Genomic DNA, 23,675 nt, shown 5'->3' on the forward strand with positions numbered 1-23,675 from the left:
GAGGTTTCTAGCACACACTCTTCCTTATATGTCCAAAACTGTTTGGTACTGGGTCTTAATGTGGCTGAAACATAGCTCTTGGCAAAACACCATTTCAGAAGACACAAACAGATCTCATCTGCATCTATCCTGTGTATGAGGTGAAGATTTTCCTGGTTTTACCATAATGATGTAATTAGGTTGTCCTAAATTGAACACTGTATCAGTTTTGACAAGAAACTAATCACTTGATTTCTGTCCCTTCAGGTATTCTTTGATGCAGACTTGCCAATTTGAATTTTTGTTTCATTGAGATAACAAGACAAAAGCCCCACACCACCAGTCTCAAGAAGTAAACTTAATTAAGTGGTTTAAACAGCATGTCACAAAACATTCTGAAATGTGCAATCCCATTAAAAAAAACATTTTTTTACATAAATCACACTTGTTACCTGTAAGTAGACAAATGGCATTGTTATAGTTCCCATGCTACTTTTCTTAAAGCCACTATTAAATATTTACTATCAGCTAAATGCCATCTTATATAACATAGTGAGCAGAGAGATTTTTATAATCCACCTCTGTTAATTTATAGTACCCCCCCCAAAAAAAAAAAAAATCTTCATATGCCATGACATGACTATTGGAAAGCTTCTTGACTGACTGGTTCTGACACCGATATCAAGTTCCACTATCCTCATGAATGTGTTGGGAGAGGTGATATGCAAATGCAGTTCAGTTGAGAGACACACAGAGCAATTTTGCAAAAGGATTACCAGGTTACAGAACATCCTGAAATGAGTATTGGATTCATGTTACAAAGGTACAACACTGTTAATTTTTTTTTTCAAAAAAAAGTATACCTGGGATTGCAGCTTTAAATAATCAAACAGTTAAATGGGCATGCTGTTAGAGCAAAGAATATTTATGTATTTCACTGCTGGTGGCAAAAATAATCGTCTAAAGTAGTATAGTGTTCATATTACACCAACAAAGTTTTACATTAGCATCAGCGGTCGATGTGGGCTGGTATATGGTGGTATGTCATATCACCACTTCTACTGCCTTCATTCATAAACTTTAAATACTATTCACTTTCAAATTTCCCCTTCAACCATTGGTTAGCATGCAAAAATGACTAAAATTTATATTATGAAATATATATCTGACATGCATGTTTTTGTGAAAAAAAACATATTTAGACGATGCACGTGTGGTACATCAAAAATGAAAATATTTATTGGCAAATGAAATACCATGTTCGTCAGATATAATTGATTTTTAAATGCCTCCATATAGCCAATATACTTTACAGCCAGTTTCACATACCCTCACATAGTCAGCATATATATAAATAAATGTTGATGATGATATATTCATATATCCTCACATACAACCAATATGTCTCCTGTAGCTAACATACCCATCAGCCTACATGGGAAGTTACATTGAAGAATAAAATCCAATTGTACTATGATCCTACGCCTCGGTATGCATTAATAATGGGATTTATTATATTACATTGCTGCTCGTGTTACAAGAATATTATGCTTTACGAAAATATAAGTGTTGAGAAATGAATGTGCAACCACAACAGCCACCACGTTAAACCTTCTGCAGTAGTATATAGACTACATCTCAGCATACTGCGCATTCCCATGTAACTACTACAACTCCCGGCATTCCGTGGGAGAGCGTCTGCTGACAATGACGTCAGATGTCAGCGCCAGAATCCCGGCCTTGCGGTGATTTGCTGTGTAACGTCTAAGGCCGGAGCCAGGAACTGAGTCCCCTAGAAGAAGTATAGCCGCATAAGGATGGAGTATCTGATCGGTATCCAGGGTCCCGACTATGTGCTGGTGGCGGCGGACACCGTGTGTGCGAACAGTATCATCAAGATGAAGCATGGTGAGTGGCGGCAAAGTACCATCATAGCACCCCGGGGAGGGCAGGGAGATATCTACTGACTTGGACATGGCTGCCCCGCAGTACTCTCCAGCCAGTATAGCCTACACCTGACATTGGGGGAGCAAGTTAGATAGAGGGGTTAAATACTGGGACTTGGTGAATGAATAATAGGAAATACAATATTTGCATTAAGTTCTGAAATATCCCATTAAAGCTGGATGTATGTTTCTGTCTGAAGATCACAAACTGGTTTTATGTTAATCTTCTGGAGCATCAACATTCTGGTCAGCGGTCCAAATGGAAATTTAGAGATTGTGGTATAGAAAATGTAAGTGGATGGAATTTGAGTTTTAAAATGAAAGCAGTATTGGTATGACATAGCTCTGTTTACCGGGCCACTGGTTCTGGTAATATATAATATGGTCATGCAGTGGTTTATGTAGGAGTTGCCTGGTACTGTTCAAGTATTTCCATAAAAGTGTGCTTATGGGCAAAATTCTATTAAAAATATGTCCTAATAGTCTGTAGAGGTAGTTAGGGATGGTGATTTCACTTAGGACTGCCCTCTGTTAACCAAAGAAAAGTAAATAGCTCACAGAAATGCAGTATGTGCTGAGCATTAGTGACAAAGGGTAAATCATACTAAGCCTGCCCCTAGTATCGTAGTTAAATTATGCCTGATATGCTAGTACTGAATCTATTTGATGTATTGTCTTTTCTATGTAGTAGCATTTTTTCTTTTTCTTTTTCTTTTTTTTGCACACCCAAGATCATGTTTTGCAACATATGGGTGAAAACTGCATGATGTGTCTTGCTGCATAAAGCAATAGCTGGCTAAAGTTGTGATTATGAAGAGAAATATTTTACTATACACACCATACTTCCTATCCAGTAATTCCAATGAAGCCTGCTTGCGGTCAGCTTTCTTCACCTTAACATGGCCTATAACGTAGAACATTAGTTTGCACCTGGCAACACACTGATGTTAATACTCTGTGAAATATCTAAAGTTTTGCCAATGTATAGGAACTTTTACACATATATCTGTGTTTTGTATTTTGATTGAAATCAATGTTGCTGGTGCCCCAATCATATATGTAAGCATGAACATTAAATTAGTGCATCTGAACATGACTTTCTCTAAGTAAGAGTGAATATACAAAAAGAAAATTGCCAGACTGACATATAACTTTAAAAAAAAAATATGAACAGTATTCCTGTATCCTTGAGGACTGATGAAAGGTGCTGTGAAAGCAAGACAACTTGGAGAGTAATGGAAATAAGCATGATATATAAAAACGTGTTTCAGTAGTGAACTGTATTTAAATTCGAAGGATGCTTTAAACAAGGAATTCTTAACAGGCAGGCATTTTAAGTTTGTTTTAAAGCTGTGCCGCAGTATTCAAATCTGTCACATCATGGTGTTGGTGTGAGCTCCTTAAAAGTGAAAGTAAAAGACTCTAACTGTTCTCACTTCCTGCTTTTCTGCAGTCGTCATTTGCAAAATCCCCGAACTTCTCCTATTAGCATCTTTGTAGTTTATATTGTAATAAATATATATATATATATATATATCTATATCTGCCCCCCACCCCCTTTTGCGGGGGGGGTGTTTGTTTTTTACTCTGAAGCAACATTATACTCCCATTTGAGGTTGGACCTTGGTGCTATATGTTTTTTAACTTGAACTAAACAAGTGTACAAAATAGTTTGGTGCACATGAATGAAGTGTTGAGTAAGTTAGAAATATCTGTGAACTATGTTTTGTATATGGTTGACTAGGTAATCAAGTGGTAATACATTACTGTCCAATCACAGATTGGCCTGCTATATAGATTGATTTCAATAAATGCAGTGTATTCACATACTTTTTTTTATTTGCCTGAGGAACAAACCAGGGAAATATGGTGAGGAAAGACATATAACCCCTTTGAGGGTTCAGCATTTTGGATCCGTATTTGTTAGCAGTACAAACATTTGTTCTTCACAGTTTTCATATTTATTTATTCAAAGTTAGCAATGTTGTGTTCAAACTCTACTCTTTTCTTTCTCCAGATGCTGATAAAATGTTCAAGATGAGTGAGAAGATCCTCCTCTTGTGTGTGGGAGAAGCTGGAGACACAGTGCAGTTCGCAGAATACATTCAGAAGAATGTACAGCTGTATAAAATGAGGAATGGTGTGTTAAACTATTGCTGGACTCGTGCTGATTCTAGGTTTTTTGATTATTATCTATACTGGTTTCTCTGCATCGCCATTTTAATCACCCACAGCATAAAACCTTATATTTGTTAGTCTACAACCTGCAGGTTTTCAGCTGTTGTCAAGTTAACGCTCACCTGACATGTAAGGGAAATATAATAGATTTAGACATAAAATGGATGACACCATTCCAGTTTTATCCAACTTGTGTGCAGAACTAGAACACATGGTTCATATTTTTATAAAAGATGTACAAAATCAGCCTGTGTGATTTGTAAAGCTTTTTACATGGCTATCTTACCTTCCACCCAGTAACACTTTGATCTTCCAGGATTAATGTTGATAGAAAACTGTCAGATACTGACCTTTCGCTTCACATTAAAACCTTTTATGTGTTTTGTTGTAGGCTATGAATTGTCTCCCACAGCAGCTGCAAACTTCACACGAAGAAATCTGGCGGACTACCTGAGAAGTAGGGTGAGTTATTAAGTATTTGTTATTGTATGTGAGTATTAAGTTATTATTGTTTGACATGTTTCAATATATCACTGGGTCTAAAAGATGGGAGGAAAATGTATATATATTTTGATGACATACCATTTGTGTGGTACACTCCTAGATGTAGAGTAAGGTATTCTAAGCACCTTCTGGGATGACAGTGGCAGCATCGGTTTCAAATGTGCTCCTCACTGCACTCCCAATAGATCATCTTAAATCTCTACTTTGTCACGTTTGAAAGTTATGTTTTGAAAGAATTGATTCACTTTAATGAATAGCTGTATACAATTATTATTTTTTAGTTTGATCTACATAGCATTTCAAATTTGGCAGATTTGTGTTTAAAAATGTATATGTTTGGACTGTATTTTCTGTATTATGTTTTTATAGATTGCTGCACTTTGTAGTAAAATATTCAGTCTGGGGGAATGTTGAACGGAAGAAATTCTCTCATCTGTTTAGATAGGCTGCTGTTTGGAAAGAAAACAGCATGTTTCTCATATGCTCTTTCCCCATGTAACATCTAGCTACAGTTTAATGTTATCATGGCGATCACATGATCCTAAGAAACAGATGGTGCAGGTAAAGCTGTGATTTTTAAGTATCCTGTCTCCCAAGTGCTGAAATTTAATTTGCTATACACACCGAAAGTTAATACCGCTAACTAGGGTAATTGAACACGCATTTTTGCAAACAAATTTAGCAGGATGTGACATGATCTCCTCTTTATTCATAGAAATGCCAGCCCTCCTCCTCCCCCCATAGAAGACCTGCTTTGCCCCTGTCTTTCTCCCTTGTACCCACACTCACCCCACCTGTTCCAGATGGGCGACTCAGTGGGAGTACACTAGCAGAGGCAGATGTGTTTGCATGCCGGAGATGCAGCTCTGTGCCACTGCAGATGGTGATGCCTGGGAGGGAGTGGGGTGTGTACAACTATTGTTAAAGATCACATAGTGTTCAGGGTCCCTGCTGTTATGACTATGGAGCCCCTGACACTGCTGAATGTAGCAGTTTGTAAAGAAATTGGCTCAGCTTCTCTTCCTAGTGATATCTGTACTGCTGGAATTAGGCCTATGCCTACGTGTGTCTGATATAGAAACGTGTGTAAAGCAATTTTTTATTTATTTAACGCCATTTCATTTATGCAGTCTTATGTATCTAACTGACTGTATATTTTCTTTGATCGCAGCAATAGTGTACAAAATAATGTAGTTGGCAAATCTAGTAGTCATCTTGACTTTTCAGGAGCCAGGCTTCTTTTTAATATTTACATACTAATTTACACGTGCAATTATAGGCGCTTTGGTCGTCTGGCTCCTGGAAATTGTCCGTATTGGTTTGAAGTCTTTTATGGTCGTATTGTCTCATCAAGGTATACAGTTTCGTTAAAGTGTTCGGTTAACTGTGAAGTAGAAAAATATACTGAAAATTAAGCTATTTGTTTGCTTTTAATCCTTTCTGATGAAGAAACAGAGGTACGTGTGTTAGCGATTACTGAAGTAGGAACCCCAAAAAACTTCCATGCACATGTAAAATGCCCTGTAAGACGCACTCATTCATGGGAACATAATGCTCCATAGACTAAATCCTGGGGAGGAATTGCTGAGACAGAACACCCTGTAGTGCAATGGTCATACTAGACTTGCAGTATCTATAATGCATGGCACAAACATAATATTTGTGGAGAATATCATATATTCTAAGGTTCCCACTTTTAAAAAATCTTGTGTGACAAGATCAACACTATTGCATGTTTCTCACTGGGGAATATTCCTGTCTGTCATTGTGATTTAATTCCGCTTAATTAATTTTAAGATCCTAGCCTAATGAAGACATTTAGTAGTAGTCCAATTATACATTTGCATTTATAAACCTGATCATTTTGCTACTGTAAGAAAACTTTCTTGCTATCTAATATAAATGTATGCAATTTAGTTGACCTCACTCGTATTCGCATACTTTATCAGCAGTTGTGGCTTGTATTATCATTTTGGGCTCCTCCTACCTTCAATGTATTATGGTGCTGACACAGTTGCAGGAGCTCAGGTGTAAATTTCCCAGCCCCTGTGCGTGTCTCTGGGGGATCTGAAACTGAGACAGCGTTGTTGTTTCATTCTTGAAGAGAGTGCGGTGAAGTGGTAAACAGTGAGTACCTGCTGAGAGATGAGGACTCGCTGGATCAGCAAAAGAGTCTGGAATGCAGACTCTATAGGAGCGCGCCTCCATGTCAAATGTGAAAGCTCTTAATTGTAGGAATTATTAAGCAAGAAAAAAAAATCGGTGTACCTTGAGTATGGGTCTGCCAGTAAAACTACATTTGTGTAGTTTTGGTTTGCTATGGATATAATTTTACATAACAATTCTTTTTATTTCACTCGGTCAAATGGAATTGAAGTCAATTCATCTGTGCTATTTTACAGTGTGTATATTGTAAAATGTACATTAGACTTATCTGTTCTACAGAAAACATGTACACAGACTTTTCTTGTATTTTTTTTTTTTTGTGCTGCTATCAATAAATTGGGTGTGTTTTACAATTGGCTGGCTGACCTCAGATGATGTACAATTGTGTGTCACACCACTTCTTACAAGCCTGTTCACTTTATATATTTTACTATAGCACTCTCTCGAATACCCCCAACCCTGCTCCCTCCTACTTATTTAATTTAGACTGTTTTAGTGGTGTGTGTGTGTGTGTGTGTGTGTGTGTGTGTGTGTGTTTCACCTTGTACTACCACTAAACACAATTTTCATTGCCATTTTTTTTTAATAATGCACCATTTGTTCCAGAAACTTATTAAAATTAAAATATATTTTGGTATCCACATTTGTATTTCTTTGGTTGACAGTGGAATAAAACACATTCATTGCTTACTCCACAGAAATCCTTAAAAGGGCTGGACAAAATTATTGGCACCTTTTTAAAAGTAGATAGAAATAAGTATATTTCTAACAGTGGTGCGTAGCATATAATCTAAAAATCAGTCATTGAATGAGCTTGAATAGTGAAAAGGACTCCTTCTGTTTTATATGTCGTGTGTATTGCAATGAGATTGGAGAAAAGAAAGAAAGCCAGACCATTATCTGAGGAGGTCAGACAAGATTGTAGCCAAGCATAAACAATTTCAAGGCTACAAAACGGTTTCCCAAAACCTTGATATTCCCGTTTCCACCATACGTAATGTTATTCGTAAGTTTAAGGCCCATTACCCTGGACGTGGCCACGAGCGAGAGCTTGATCAAAGATTGCAGAGCAGGATTGATCGAATGGTGGAGAAAGCACCACGATCATCTGCTAAACACATTCAAGCTGACCTTCAGACACACCATCCATCTCCAACTCCACGAAAGGGAGGCCCAGGAGTGCCCCACTGTTGACAGAAAACCTAAGAAAGTCCGACTGGAGTTTTTTGAAAACATACATGAACAAGCCAAATTTCTTCTAGAAGAATGTCCTGTGTACAGATGAGACCAAATTATTTTTGTTATTGCACATCATAACTCTGTTTACAGGAAGTACAATGAAGTAAAGAACACCTGCTATACACTTAAACATGACTGGGTGCCTTGAATATGTGCATTGCATCAAGAAATCTGGAGAGCAATATTGTATGAGAAATCTGGATCTTCATCAAATGTCATGGGTCTTCCAGCAGGGCAAAACACTACAAAAAGCTCCCAGGATTCATTCAAGACAAACTGTTGGACTCTTTTGAAGTGACCGGCAATGAGTCAAGGTCTATATCCCGTAGCACACCTGCAGAGAGAGAGAGGGATCTGACAAGAGCAGTTGGAAGACGTCCCCTTCTTATCCAGGAGAGCTGGAGCAGAAGAGGGGACCATACTGCCACTGGAAAGGTACAGGAAACAGGTGATTGCAGTTATTTTGACTAATGGCTGTGCTACAAAATAACAAGTCTAGTGTGTCAGTAACTTTGTCAATGCCATTTATTTTCATTTTCTGATTTAAAATTATATAGAGTATTAAATTCAGAATCTGAAACAAATGTTCTATAATAGCAGAGAGAGAATTGGGGCGATCCAATACTGTTAATTTCAATTTCTCTTTAGAGATAATTGTAAGTTATTTGAAAAGTGCAAATGTGCTAGTAGTTTTGACCATTGTATATTTAATGAAAAAAGAAGAATTTGTTTAGTCAGTCTAGTCCCACTTTTTTGTGGTAGTGTGTTTATGGTCTTCCTTTCAGACACTGCTGTTTTGTAGTTACCCATTGGCATGACTCCTTGTAAATTCAATCCATAGTAACCTGACTATACAAGCAATGCAAACTTTTTTGTTTTATTTTTTAACATCAAATATTTTAACAAAAACGGTGCAAGAAAAAGAAAAAAAACAGCAGGGTACTTACTCTGTTTCATGGTGGAGAAAAAAAATAATGAAGTTGATGCTTGATTACTGGTGTACGGCATACATAATTTACACATTGTTAAAAACCATACCAAAAAAGTGAACTAACCTGAGGCTATGGGATAAAACTCCACTTTACAGATAAAGAAAATAACTTTTGTTTCTGAGAACTGAAGTTTCAAATGCAGTAACCAATGATCCTGGAACCTCAGCCTGCTACCGTTCACTAGAATCACTCCAGAAAGTAAGCAAATGTTCAGGTTGTGATGATTTACAGAGTGTGATATGTGAATTAAAGCAAAAGTGTGAAGAGGCGCCACGACAAGAAGTAATAAAAATATTAACTCTGGCACCAAACAGTTGGAAAATTAAGCAGACTGAAGAAAAATTTAATGTCCTAGCCATCTAGAAACAGCAAAGACTGTGGCAGGAACATGTTCTCATCACAGATTTCGACCTATTAGTAATGATGAGCACCACATATATAGATTGTCATCAGAGGACCTAAAGACAGCAGGAACCAGAGTTGGTGTCGCTATGACCAGTCACAAAAAATGTAGACAAAAGTGATCTGCAACCTGGAACATACATAGCAGCAGTGTATGATAACATCTGGTACATTGGGTATATCATTCAATATAATGAGGAGGAACAATATATGCTGGTACACTTCATGAAACGAAACCAATCAACAAATGTGCTGTCCTGGCCTTCAAGAGATAAGTGTCTTGTTCCTTTTATTCACGTCCTCTGTAACGGAAGTGCCTACTATCCAATGAAGTACTAGAAGGCAGTATACACTTTCTGCTGACACTTTAATGAAAATTACAGTCCGTTGCAACGAGTTGCAAACGGGAAAAATAATAAGATTGTTGACTTATCTTATTTATGGACTAAAGTTATGCTAAAGGTTTTAAATTTCATGGTTTCTTGTGTTAATTATGTATTAACACAAGACTATAGGAGCGTGCCTCCATGTCAAATATGAATGCGTTCCCCTCCCCCCAAAGAAATGGGATTCCTAATGTTGCTTGAACCTAGCATTTTTAATATTCGAAAAACGTGCGTTTTTTCCCCGTAACGCATAACATGAGGCAGATAAAATAATTTGGTTTGGATTTGGGGGGAAGTTACCTTTAGGGATCCAAAATTTGTGGCGATTCCTTAATAAACACCTGTGATACTTCAAGTAAACTGGATAAAGAAGCAGCGATTAGTAAATTATTTAATAAGTTGAACTGACATGGAATGACCCTGTTTCTACTCTGATATGCAATATAATATGCATGGTTTTTAATTAACACTTCAGCAGGAATGTGTCCTGCATCTATCTTAAACTGTTTTTTTCTTTTAAAGCCCAACACAGTTACCTGATTACTTTTGGTATTGTCTTTATTGGGTTTTAAAAAATATTTGAATATTTTCTATGTGAGATTGTCTTTCCAGATGTTATATTTCTTCTTTATGAACTCAACACTACCAGGTAGAATGAAAATATTCACCCTACTCAGGGTATCATTCACTGGAGAACCATGGACCACTACATGGTTCATTGTCGGCCTCTGCCGAAAACCAGCGTAGTTTGACACCGTGGAGGGGGGTTTGGAGTAATGTGGTATAACTGTGGCAACATTTTTTGCATTAGGAATTACAAACTATAATGTATTAAAAAAACAAAGGCATTACATTCCTCTACACAGGGCTACTGTGGAGAAGCTTTTTAAATGTACTTATTTTAAACTGGAGCTAGCATTTTGCAAGCACCACAATTCAAAAGTCTTGCTGGGTTACACAGCACGCAGACTCTTCTTTACAAGTTACTACTAATTATGCTGCCAAGTACCAGAAACGAATATATAAAGCCTTTTGTGAATATGAAGCATCAAGGGATTAGATAAGAATTGTTTATTTGTTTTATTTTTTTAACTCATGAAAGTGACAACCCTACTAAAACTTCAGATTTCTGGATTCTGATTCAGTCGAAGTTGGTTCTTGGTAAAATTCTTATTAGTCTGAAACCTGGATTCGGTAACCAGGAAACTCATGTTAATTCCCATTCACTGGGGTGTAAATGTCTTTCGGTTTGAAGATTATTTATTACATTGTGCAAATTGTTTAAAATTTCTTGATTTGTGTGCTGTATCATGAAAATTGTGATTTGCAGAATACTGAAGATTACTGGTTCAACGTAATGTAAAGGTTTGCATAGATACCTGGAGCATTTGATATTTTATGTAGGTAGTTCATAGTACTATTTATTTTCTTCCTATAACTGACCATTCGGAGAACTCTGGTTGTGTTGCATTAATGCAACCGTGTTTAATACAGTTGTCTCTCAAACATGTAGTTATAAATGCAGTCTGCTGTCTGAAAAAGTTGTGCTAACAGATGTTATAGTTTAGATCAGTGGTTCCCAAACTGGGTGCCGCAGCGACCTCCCTGGGGTGCCGTGGCCAAGGCTGGTGGTAAGCAAGGCGGGTGACTACTTGGTAATTATTTTGGCTTAGGGGTGCCTTGAAACAATTATGGAAACCCTAAGGGTGCCTCGACCTAAGAAAGTTTGGGTTCCACTGGTTTATATTGTTCTCAAACTAGTTGATAGTTGACTGTGGGAGCAATTGGGTAAAACGCACATGAGTCTGTTACCGTGATGGGGGCAGTTGACAAAAGTGAGAACAATCGCTGTGAAAAGACCCAATATATTGACTGTCTCTCTTTGTAGAAATATGGCAGATTCAAATTCAGTATCTTTTTTTTTTTTTTATTTAAGTTATATGGGTCAGCAACACATTGCACTGCAAATTTCTGGTCTTGAATGGGTAAAAATCAGATGGCTTATCCCTTGTGCCCGAGCATGTCAAGAGGAAGTCTGACATAGTAACTGGCACAGATGTATTGGTTTAATTAAAACTGCCTCACACCCTTTTATTTATGCCTGAGCTTCTCACACATGCAGAAAGCTGGCATCTCGAGAGTCGCACAAACCTTTAGCGAGACATCTCCTGCACCGCTCTTTAAACACTGAGAGAATCCTCCCCCCCCCCCCCATTCCTCCTCCTGTTAATTGTGACTGTGTCTCAGATCTGTAGGCATAAATAAATGTTAGAGCGGCTAATTAAATTAAAGTATCTAGGGAGCAGTGGCTATAACTGCAACTTCTTCTGCCCGCTCCAAAACTAAGTGTTAGCTTCATGTTCATAAATTGTTATTGAACCTGTGGATATGCGGTAGAAGGTACAAAATATTGAGTTCTGCTAGCACCATCCTAGAAACTTAATAAAGTCCTATAACAAGAATATTTTTATGTAGTCCTCCCTTCATATTGGACCATCTATAATGTTAGAATACTTCTATTGTCTCATAGCATGTCATGTTTTTTAAATAGGATTATCCCATCTGTTTACACATTTGTTGAAACTTATAAGAGCATACATCTTTGTAGTGTCAAATGTAAAAATATGGAATTAATATACATAAATAATAACGCTAGTATTTATGTGTGGATTCATGTGGTTACTGTGTGAATTCTTTAGGTTTTAGAACATTGTTGCTAAATCAAACATTTAGCTTGTACTATTGAATGGTTTGCTTCTGTGAGTGTTGGAAATAGTAATTTCTTTTCTAAGCCCATATGAAAGACTTCTGTTGGGAAACCTTGTGTCTATTACGTACAGAAGGCCTCATGTAAGTTTTGGAAATTGAGTGGGGAAACTTTCTCTTTGGAAATTATTAGAACATTGTAGAAATATCAAAATATATTATTGTATTGTAAAACAGTCCCAACAAGTATAACCTTTTTCTAAGTAGAATTTATTTTCAATTTTATTATTGATATGTTTGTAAAACGTATATATATATATGCTTCTGTAGTTCAGCACAGAGAATAACTGATTTTGTTGCCAAGTTATTACCTTTTGATGGGTATTGCATCTTACTAGAATAACTTCTGATACTTGTAATCTCCTATTTAAACATCAGTAATAGTTGCTAAATCTCAGTGGAGTTACCCTTTAAGACATGATACAGGTTATGCCCACATTATGGCTCCTTTCCTATATAAGCTTTGTAATAAAGAGATCATGGGGCCCAATAACTGCTGGGATTTAAATATAAAAATGCTTTCCTTGAGTGCATTTGCTACATAAGAGAGGGCCTGTCATAGGCTATATTCTGAACGCAGTATGTTATTTGACCTAGGGATATAAGCACCTAGACAAGGTATCAATAGGTAGAGAGAGCTATTCTCTATATTTATTTGGTTATTCATTTGTAAATTGGGTTTATTGTGATCTTATTATTTTGGTATTAATACAGCATAAATCCTTTGGATTATATAGGAGATTTGTCTGGTGCAGACAGCAGTTTTATTCCCACTTTTTGTTTATCCGCTTACACATTGTTTTATATTTTGCTAATTTTATATTTGATTTTAATATATTAAAAGTTAAATTTTAAATTTAAGCTGCTCCCTTTGATTTAACATATCTAGAGTTGATAGTGCACCTTTGTCAGTAAACTTTTTTCTCTTTTCATTCATAATAAGTTTAGGTTGCACCCCAGACACAAATATAAATAATAAAAAAGAAATTATGTTTTGAAATTAAGAGCTGTAGGAAATTCAACTCTTAGCAATTTGTGCAATAGTAGTATTTTTTCTTGTTCTCTTGGCTGGTGTGTCTTATTTAGAAATGTAATGCTTAGATATCTAGATATTCAAGTGTCTGTTTTGTTTGTGTTGGAAAATCACTAAAAAATACTTTTATTAAAAAAAAATTTTTTAAAAAAATCATATGTCACTTTTTAAATAAACCACTGCAGCACTTGGGTAATAATTGGTTTATGGCTTTAACGTGACTTGTGGTTCCCTGCAAAAATACATCTGAGCACTTAAACCTTAAGCATACCTAATGATAATGTATGTGCACTAGCAAACATCTTTCTGTAATTATTATAATTACGTGCACACAGTGGGATTTAGAGAATGTTCTTGTGTGAATCTGTCTGTTTTACTATTTTGAGGACATATGTATTTCTACAGTGGTAAAGTTGTAGTAAAAAAAAAAAAAAATCTTTCTCGCACTATTCGTATTTTGTTAATGGCAGACATTGATTTGTTAGCCATCTTTTTCATAACCTACTGCTATATTTGGCTTTATTTTTCCCCCATACATTTAAGCCATTTTACTGGCTTGTACTTGCTACATACATTGCATGACCTTATTAAATATGGCTCATTGTCTTCACAGACTCCTTATCATGTTAACTTACTGCTGGCTGGCTACGATGAACACGATGGCCCTTCCCTGTATTATATGGATCACCTTGCAGCTCTGGCAAAGGCACCTTTTGCAGCTCATGGTTATGGAGCCTTCCTCACTCTCAGCATTCTGGACCGTTACTTCAAGCCAGGTAAGGACTGCAACATGAGCTTTCATGGTAATGTCTGGAGATAACTTGTTTCTGGTTCATTGTTTGACAAATGTAAATAATGTATCAAATGCATTGATCTAGTTAGTAACTAAAGTGCAGTTATTTAACATTTTCTCTTCCAATATTCTGAATGCTGGTATCTGATATCTTGTCCAGATTGTGTGGAAGTTTTCCTGTAATTTGCTGCACCATTTATATCCTACATTAAATTACATTTAAACTATACTAAAAACGTCCAAAGTCTTTGTCTTGCACTGCCTGCCCTTTCCAACTCACTAAGTTGTTTAGCAGTGCTCATCATATTAACTGTAGAGAAGACAATGTTCTGTGTATGATATCTTCACTAAATGGTGATTGTTTGCCGCTTCTTTTTCTACCAGGATAGAATATTTCCTTTTAAGATAGATTTGTTCCAGATTGCTTACTTTTCAATGCCCCATATGGGATTTTCTACCTTGGGCTGTGTACACAAGTGTCCAATGCTATGCTGCGTTTCTCCAGGTAGTGAATGCGGGTTACACGAGAGATCACTAATCCCTATGCAGATTGCAGTTTTGCACATGGGGGATCACAAGAGAGAGCATTATTATTGTTCCATTTTTCCATTTACCACCTGTAAACACAACACATCAGGAATCCTACAGTGATCTTTTAAGCGCAAGTTAAACCATGCATATCAAAGTAAAATGCCAGTGGGTATGAGGCCTAAAACTAGAAATAGGTAGGAGTCGGCACAATTTTAGTAATGTAAGAAGAAACATGGACCTTGTTTTTTTGTAACTGACACCCTCACTTATCACCAGGTATATTGCCTATGCAACTGTGCAATAAAATGTATTTATTGCATTAGGTCATCCTCTTTATAAGGCCACACTTTGCATAACAACAACATTGCCTTTATATTCCTGGGACATAGTCATTTAGAAGAACCCATATTTCATCTTTTTAAAGCATAAATCTACTCATTCCTAACATGCTGCACAGACGTGAAGAGACCATGGTGGAGATATTTACTTTGTTTATTCAGCTTGTAAATACATAGCGTATGATGTATTGGCTGGACTTGCTGTTTTAATCTTTCCATATTTCTATTCATCTTTTTAATTGCAAATCCCACCTGGGAGGAGTAGCTAATTTACAGAAATGCTGTGAATTCGTAAGTGTTGTATTTAAAAGGAGATGGCCACTTACAGACGACATCTCCCTAGGAAGCTTCCTCCTCCTGTGTCAGAGAGGTGTGTGGGTCTTGGTGACAGTGGAGCTCTCTGGATGGTTGGAGCACCATAGTTGTATAAAACTATTAAAGTGTGATTTAAGGAGCATTGCTCTATTGGGCAGGTACTGCAGCTGCCTCTGTGAAGACAAATCCTTTTATGGAGTGGGACATACATCCATTTTAAAAATAAAATACATTTTGTGTTTGAGAAAAACAAAGCAAGAATCAAGTCTTGCATAAGCTGCCAGAAAGATCATTTGCCTTAAAATAGTCTTGAAAACAAATTTTATTTTTCTGTTTGCCCCACATTCCCTCAAGTGATAGAGCGGTTACAGAATAGTGTTAGATCAGAGAGGTTACTTTGCAATGCAGCCCTCCAAACCTGTTATACCAGTGCTGAGAAGTTAGTGTGATAACACCCACACCTTGCTGGGGCACAGAGTGCAGAGTACCCCCTGGTGGGACCTTTGCATCACCCACACCCTCTTTCCCCAGTCCCTAGGGTCTACTGTCAATCTATCATTACTTGTCTTCAGCACCCTTTCACTGCTAGATGTGACAGTGATGTCCTTGCGTATCAATAACAAGTCTGCTTTTCAAGGCTTCTCTAAGGTATACTATCTGATGACTCCTACACTAACAGTGCATGGGGGATTTTCAGTTCTTCTACTAGCTAGAATGCCAAACTTTGCACATAGTATGGAAGTAATAAAGAGAGAATACTGCAGTTATGACTGGAAACCTATTAGATTGATGAATAATCTAATATTATAGTCTATGTTTAAACGCCTATGTCTTTGTGACATGATGTTATAGCTTTTATTCTGCTTCCTAATCACAATAAAAGCTAAAATAAATCTTTGTTTAAACTCTGTCCTCACCTGCATTATACTGAATAATACTATATTGAATAATTGGAATGATTACTCCACAAATTATTATACATTTATTTATTTTTCTTTATTAGCCCCATACACAATAAATACATACCCTGTACCCTGAAATCACAACACAGCCAAGTTTTGGTTTTCATTTCGCTTACTGGAAACCCTTAATGTTTGGCCCAATCTCAAACCAAATTTCAGATTTGTTGCATCCTTCTACTTAAATGTAATACTTGGCTCCCCTGCTTCTGATGATGCATTATTAAAGTGTATGCAATAGCTGGTTTCTGCTCAGTCCTTACATAACCCCCATTTAGCTGCATATACACTACCCTCTACTGCCACACCATTTTCTCAACATTGCTGTGTTACAGCTGCTGGACAGCCATGCCCCTTCACCCAAAATCCCAGCCTCCCAGAAAGATTGATACAAGCAATGAGGACTGAAACATGAACTCTCTGGAAGAGAATATAATAAGTGTATCTAATCAGCCCTGTCTTGTTTTTAGATCTATTGCACAAAGCATCTTCGACTCTCCCATTTACATGTGTTTGTTGTATCTGCTCTAGGTTTTCAACCTTAACTAGTGATTGGAATAAAAATAGTTTGGAAATGGCTAGTTACACTGATAAAAGCTGAGCTACATAGAGATAAACATATTTTGTCGCTGAAACCCAGTTAGCTGTTTCATTGTAACTTGGTCATTTAGCTAGCAAACTTTATTCATGAAGGGCAGACCAATTCTATATATCCATATAGCTTCACTTGTGCAGGGATTTCTCTTATGGACCCACCTTCTTAACGGGGGAACTTGTGCTAGACTTTTACTGCATAATCTCAATGTAGCACTTTATGTTACTTAGCAAGTTTCTCTTACCACTTTTTGAATAGCTAGTCCATAAAATTAACAAAGAGCCTTAAATCAATACTGCTCAGCATGGAACTGATGCTAAAATCTACTCACCATCATAGCCTGAGGTGGCACACGTTGCTCATTCAGTAGTTCCCAAAAGGCCAAGCTCTCCTCCCAGACTCGTGAGACTGGAATTCCGTCATGCCTCCCTCACAAACACATCTAATCGATTAGCATCCTCGTTATTGGGAAGATTTGTCACATATGAAATGTTGTTTTTTTTCCCAGGGAGTTATAGAACGGGAGGGACAAGCTTATTGATCCTAATGTTTAATTCTGAAATGTACACTTCATTTGGGTGAGAACAGTGTGTGGTTTACCCTTAAAATATGCTCACATATACATCTTTCTTGAAATGTACAAATGTTTAGGGCCAGTGCGCACAGACTGCATCTTAAGTACTACATCGTAGCTGAGAAACGATTCATATTATTGATTGACCCTTCAGTAGCTCAGGCGACAGTGTTACACACATGGGGGCTGCAGCAATAGTGTACTTTGTACAGTGTTTTTTTGGGGTTTGTTTTGGATCCCTGGCATCAAATTGCTTTTACTATGCTTAGTTGAAATATGTTGAATGAAATTTGAGCCCTTGCCATTAATGTCTGTATGATACTTATGCCCTAACATGGAGATTAAGAGAGCTCCTCCTGCGGAGGGATTTCCCACTTGCAGGTACTTGTGTCCCACAACATCACTTTGATACTGGCTTCTGAACCTCTGGCACAGTTGAGTCCTCCAGGTAGCTGAATGGTTAGGAGTGAATATACCATATCCAAACTTGTTGAAGTAAATTTGTACTTAACTGGACAGGCAACATGACCAGACAACCACTATTTGACCCCACCATTGCCAAGTTTTGAATCTGTCTATGTTTTGCTTTCCTCAACATGCCTGCAATACTGAGCTGTGCATGGTTTTTAAATGGAAATCTATCAAGGTACAGGTGGCAGTTACAGGGGAGCATTAGCATGCTTCGGCAGAAAGATATCTTCAATTAAGCCTAAGTTTTAACCAAGTATAAAGTAGGCTTTGTACTCTAAATCAAGATTCTGGCAGTAACTGTAAGTTGCATGGCTGGACAAATTAATTTTATTTCTACAGACCCACAGATTCCGTAGCGCCAGACACTTGTACAAATACAGATAAGACCTTACTAATACAGTAAGCAAGATCGCAAAAGCATGAAAACTGTTACACCTAAGGAGCATAAATAAGTGCGAGTTAGAAATTGAAGGGACCTCACACAGAATGCAGCAAAATATGACACAGACGTATGAGAAAGAAACACATAAGACAATATGGAGAGATCACCCTGCCCGTGGGAGCTTACATTCTATAGAGAGGGGAGACACAGTAGGAACTACTGGAATGAAATGGAGGTGGTGGACACGATGGTCAAGAGAGGGTTGGATAGGCAAGCATGAAGAGGTGAGTTTTGAAGATTGTAGGTTGGGGGAAAGTCAGGTTGGGCAGGGTTAGGAATTCCAGTGGTGCTGGGCAGCACAGGAGAAGTCTTGGAGGTGGGAGTGTAGGGCAGAGCAGAGTGGCCAGATAGTGATGTACATCAAGACAAGGTTACAGATATATGAGGAAGATGTGTTGGTGAGGGCTTTGTAAGTTATGGTGAGGAGCTTGAAATGAATTCTGGAACTGATGTGGAGCCAGTGAAGGGATGGAGAAGCGACAGGAGAGGATGTTGAGGAGCGTCATGAGAGGATGAGCCTAGCCGCAGCATTCTGGATCGATTGAAGGGAAAAGTGGGAGTCAGGAAGGCTGACGAGAAGGAGGTTTAAGTAATCAATACAAAATATGAGTGAATGAACCAGGATTTTTATTTACTTCATGACAGAAAAATGGGTGAATTTTTGTAATGTTATGGAGAAGGAGGCAGCAGAACTTAGTAAAGGGCTAGACGTAGATAGATATAGTGGCAAAGAAGGATATTTGCCACAGTTCCCTGTAAGGTAACAGGTAGGAACACAGTTCGTTTTCCCTAGGTCTCTCTCTTAGCACAGACACACAGGTGTTCCACATGGGTGTGGGTTTATTTTTTGCTGTGCTTTGTTGTAGTGCTTGGGGTGGAGGATAAAGACACTGTCTGTATGTGTGGGTGGGACCACCGATGCCAGTAAGTGGCCGGCAAGCAGACAGGGAAGGAATGTCTAGCCAGATGTAGGTAGTGGGGATTTTCGTATACTGTTACTGGATATGATTGCTGTACCAGCATTGGAGCTGTTTTACCATCCTGACGACTGCTAATAAACAGCTAAATGGTTCAGCATAACTGTGTCCGATCCCCAAAATTTGTTGTTTTTTATTCAGAATACTGCCAATATCATTTTACCAAATAATTTTTATTATGCAATTCAGTGTTTGTGATCAATCTTTAACATTGCCAACCACCTGCTTTGTTGAAAATAACATGAAGTCTGAATATCTTTCAAAAATTACTTGGCTAGATTACATCATAGTAAGTAAATCATTAATGAAATGTAAAGGAAAATGTTTTATAAACTAATCTATACACTACCCGTTATGTAGGATATTTGCGTGCATGTAAAGTTATCTCTCAAAAATGCTAATGGATTTAATTTTTTATTGTATGCCACATTCACAGCCCTCTAATTAGGGGTGTAAGCTGTATTGGTTTTTGTCAGATCTAGTTTGATGTTACTAGTATTTACTTAAATTATACTCAATACAGCAGTATAAAATGTGTTTTACATCCTTCATTTTTTTGATAAACCATTTAATTTTATCTCTCAGATCTCACACGGGAAGAGGCAGTAGAGCTCCTAAAGAAATGTATAGCAGAGGTAAGAGACTAATAGGCACTTAAAATAAGTCAACCTTTGGACTTTTTTTGTTCTGAGTTTTGCGCCGATTTGTTAGATACACTAGTAGTGTGCATCTAACATGTCTTTTTCCTACAGGTTTTTGATACATAGAGGGTCAGGCTTATGCAGTTTTCTGTCTATGCCCGACCCACAGAGGTGCATCACATACCCAGAGTCATCGGGTTTGTACAAAGTAGCGCATATAGGTTTTTCCACGCTACTCTATTCACTCCACTGATGCCAGCCAGGTAATGCAGCACTGGCTCTCTGATGTATACAGAAGAAAGCTACATGCTGGGCAGTTACTATAGGGTAGGGGTTGTATATGCAAGAGAGACCATCTGGGTCTATTTTGCATGTTTGACACCAAAATAACAAAAACAAATCCATGAATATTAGCGAATAGTGGGTTATAAAACATTCCTAGAGCATAAAAGCTTTGCAGTCCTTTTCAAAGTTCTCAAGGCACCACTGCCTAGATAATTCAAATATTTGTTATCTAATATAAACAACTTTGGTCCTCTTATCCTGTTAAACTCCATTTTACTAATTCTTTCTAAACTGTGTGATGTTTGGCAAGTTTGTAGCTAACCTTAAACTCGATTTTGCTAATGATAATAGTGTATCGGCATTCTTTGTCCGATATTAGGCTGCGGGTATAGTGCTTGGAAGGCATATATTTAACTTTGCATTATAACCTCCAAACAAAATAACCTGTAATTAGAGTCGCATATGACTATCGGATCATTCTATAATGTCTGCTGTGGTCCTTGTCTTCTAAATTAGCTGCAAAAGTTGTTCTCTCCACTAGGACAGGCTTGAATTTGGGTATTACATTTTCCTTTTACAAGAGCTTTCTATATGCAAATATCTAGCTGGTGATACTACTGTAGATAATGAACATATTCCAGTAGCATTCGTAAGAATTCATCTTCTAAATCTAGTCAAAATATTTGTATGTTTTACCTGCATAATTCAATACGGACAGCAGCTAATTTTAGCACTTTAACGCGGTTTTTCGCATCCCTTGCATTAATTTAATTTATGCCGACACCCGGCTAGAAGGAGCAGATTGCTCACACACACCTCTTTCTTTCTGTCTTCCAGCTCCAGAAGCGGTTCATCCTGAGCCTGCCTGCATTCACTGTGCGGGTCATTGATAAGGAAGGCATCCATGATCTGGAGAGTATTCCTGCATCAAGCGTATAATACCCTTACCTGACTGCCCCCTTTATATTTTTTTTATTTTATTTTTATTTCTACCACTTTTGAAAACTAGTTTCAATAAATCCTCCCACGACCATCTGGGAAAATTGGAATAAAAGTTTGACTTTTGTGTTTTCTATCTGCTTCCACATAACCTATATCAGACCACTATTAACTGTATTCACTTTAGAGTACATAGGAATCTACTTTTACAGTGAAACTTTTATTTGTATTTTTTGTATAAATGGAGGGGGAGGCGGTCCTGTACTATTTTACATATTGCTTTTCAAAGTTCTGTCGAGGGAGGACTAACAAGGTTACACAGACTTGAGGGCTTATTCAGACAGATCTGAACTTTAGAAAATAGCCAAAGATATAGGGTGGCAAAGTGTCCATTGATTATTATGTTGCACCACTTTTGTTGTCACAGAACACCGTTATATAACGGCTGGGAGGAAACTGTAAGAAAGCGTTGACATTGTTTTCTTTTAGCAACCTCCAAACTGCGTATACATCACTGTTGTCTATGTAGTGCTGTTTCTCCAGTGTTTTTTCTAATACTTCATTCTAAAATAAGTTTCCTTTCTATCAAATTGGGAGGAATTGAGGCGTCCCCATTGTATGGGAATAAAGGAGCACAATTCTGCTGCATCCAGCTAATTTTTCTTTTCAGCAAGAAGGCAAAAACTACAAGTTTTTAGTCCATAAGGATTGAGTCTTATGGCACCATGAGCTGCTGTGTACCGAGGGTGAGGGGTCCTGTTTTGCTGTTTGGCAGCTTGTTTTATTAAGGAGGGGTTGTACAAAGGGACCTGCCCCTTTAAGAACTGCCAGTATACTGTGAAAGCTATTGCGCAATGGTGTCAATGGCATTGGTGCTAACATAACATTTAGAGAATCTCTATATATGTGTGTTGGGATCATCTGCATGTGTGGGAGGATGTTATGTTTCTGTAATCTTGCCAACTCTGGACCTCACTTCTTATTTTGTTTATGTAAATGCTTGGCTGCAGTTAAAAGAGATGCATCATAAATACATTTAACATGAAATGGGTATTCAATGCATTGGTCAATTATGATGCACCTTCACTTATTGTTCTTCAGAGAAACCTTTAGAACAGTGATGGGCAACAGGCAGCCCATCAAAACTTCACCAGCAGACCCCACCTCCGTGCTCTCACACTCACTCTGACTTATGCACTGCTTTATGAAGCAGAGGAGAAGACAATGTGATTGGAGCACCCTGAATCTGCATCACATGACTTGCTCTGCACAGCACAAGCTGGTTATGATACACAGCTAATCAGAGAAGGATAACTAACGGCTGTGAAGTCTGTACCATGTAGTTTCCTTCCTTTCGCCACGAAAAATTACAAATTTGTTAATAAGACAAGTGATTTTTTTATTTTATTTTATTATTTTTTTTGGTGGGTAGTCATGGGTACTTCCAGTGAGTGGGGGCATGTGTGGGAGCCCTGAGTGACATGTGGGGTCTTTGAGGGTCATTTTGGGACGAGTGATGTCTGTAGACTAATATACCATTAAGAAGCATTTCTAGCAGAGGGGTAAACGTAACCCAAATGTTGCGCGTTTTTATATTAAGATTGTATATGGAAATTAGACCATGGAACTAAGCATGCACCCATCATTCAAATCAATAGAAACAAAAGGCACCATGTAAATCCATATACATAACTAAAAATAAAACCTTATTAAGGTGCAAATGGAAACCCAAAAATAGGTGCACACAGTGGGTTATTTACCAACTTTGATGTAGTTTAATGCAAACATGAACCTTAAATCAATCAATCAATCATACACTTGCTTTCATAGCTTTTATCGGTCTAGTGCAAATTAAGCAAACTGGATTGGTTGCTATGCTTTTTAATAAAAATTTGTACATTTTGAGCATTGTTTTTAAATAACCCTTCCTACCTTCCAGACTAGAGTCAGGCAAGTGAGTCTGTAACTGGCTATACAATATATAAACCAAATATGACTGGTATACAAATAAGCAAAGAGATGTTAAATTTAATAATGAATTTGCTTCCCCAGAATAAGAGTACTAACCATTGTGCTCACATAGATTCAATTCAACAAGCATGTATTCATCTTTGGGGGAATCTACAGGTTTATACAAGCATGAAGTACCCACAGCTGTTTTCTCATTTTGTTTTTTTGTGACATGATATTGGCCCTTACAGTTTGATACTGGTATACTCCCTAA

At 37.5% G+C, this 23,675-nt stretch overlaps 1 protein-coding gene across 1 annotated transcript; it reads left to right on the forward strand.

Annotated features, from left to right (window-relative positions):
- Positions 1 to 1,678: 1,678 nt before the first annotated feature.
- PSMB2 (proteasome 20S subunit beta 2) lies at positions 1,679 to 21,566 on the forward strand. Its single transcript, XM_075195477.1, has 6 exons — positions 1,679 to 1,887; positions 3,943 to 4,065; positions 4,495 to 4,565; positions 14,205 to 14,367; positions 20,172 to 20,221; positions 21,350 to 21,566. Exons 1-6 carry the CDS (start codon positions 1,797 to 1,799, stop codon positions 21,449 to 21,451), a joined length of 600 nt encoding a protein of 199 aa, XP_075051578.1. The 5' UTR covers positions 1,679 to 1,796; the 3' UTR covers positions 21,452 to 21,566.
- The last annotated feature ends 2,109 nt before the right edge of the window (positions 21,567 to 23,675 follow it).

This window comes from Mixophyes fleayi, chromosome 2, assembly GCF_038048845.1.
Source record: "Mixophyes fleayi isolate aMixFle1 chromosome 2, aMixFle1.hap1, whole genome shotgun sequence".
In the NCBI taxonomy this organism is placed as follows: domain Eukaryota; kingdom Metazoa; phylum Chordata; class Amphibia; order Anura; family Limnodynastidae; genus Mixophyes; species Mixophyes fleayi.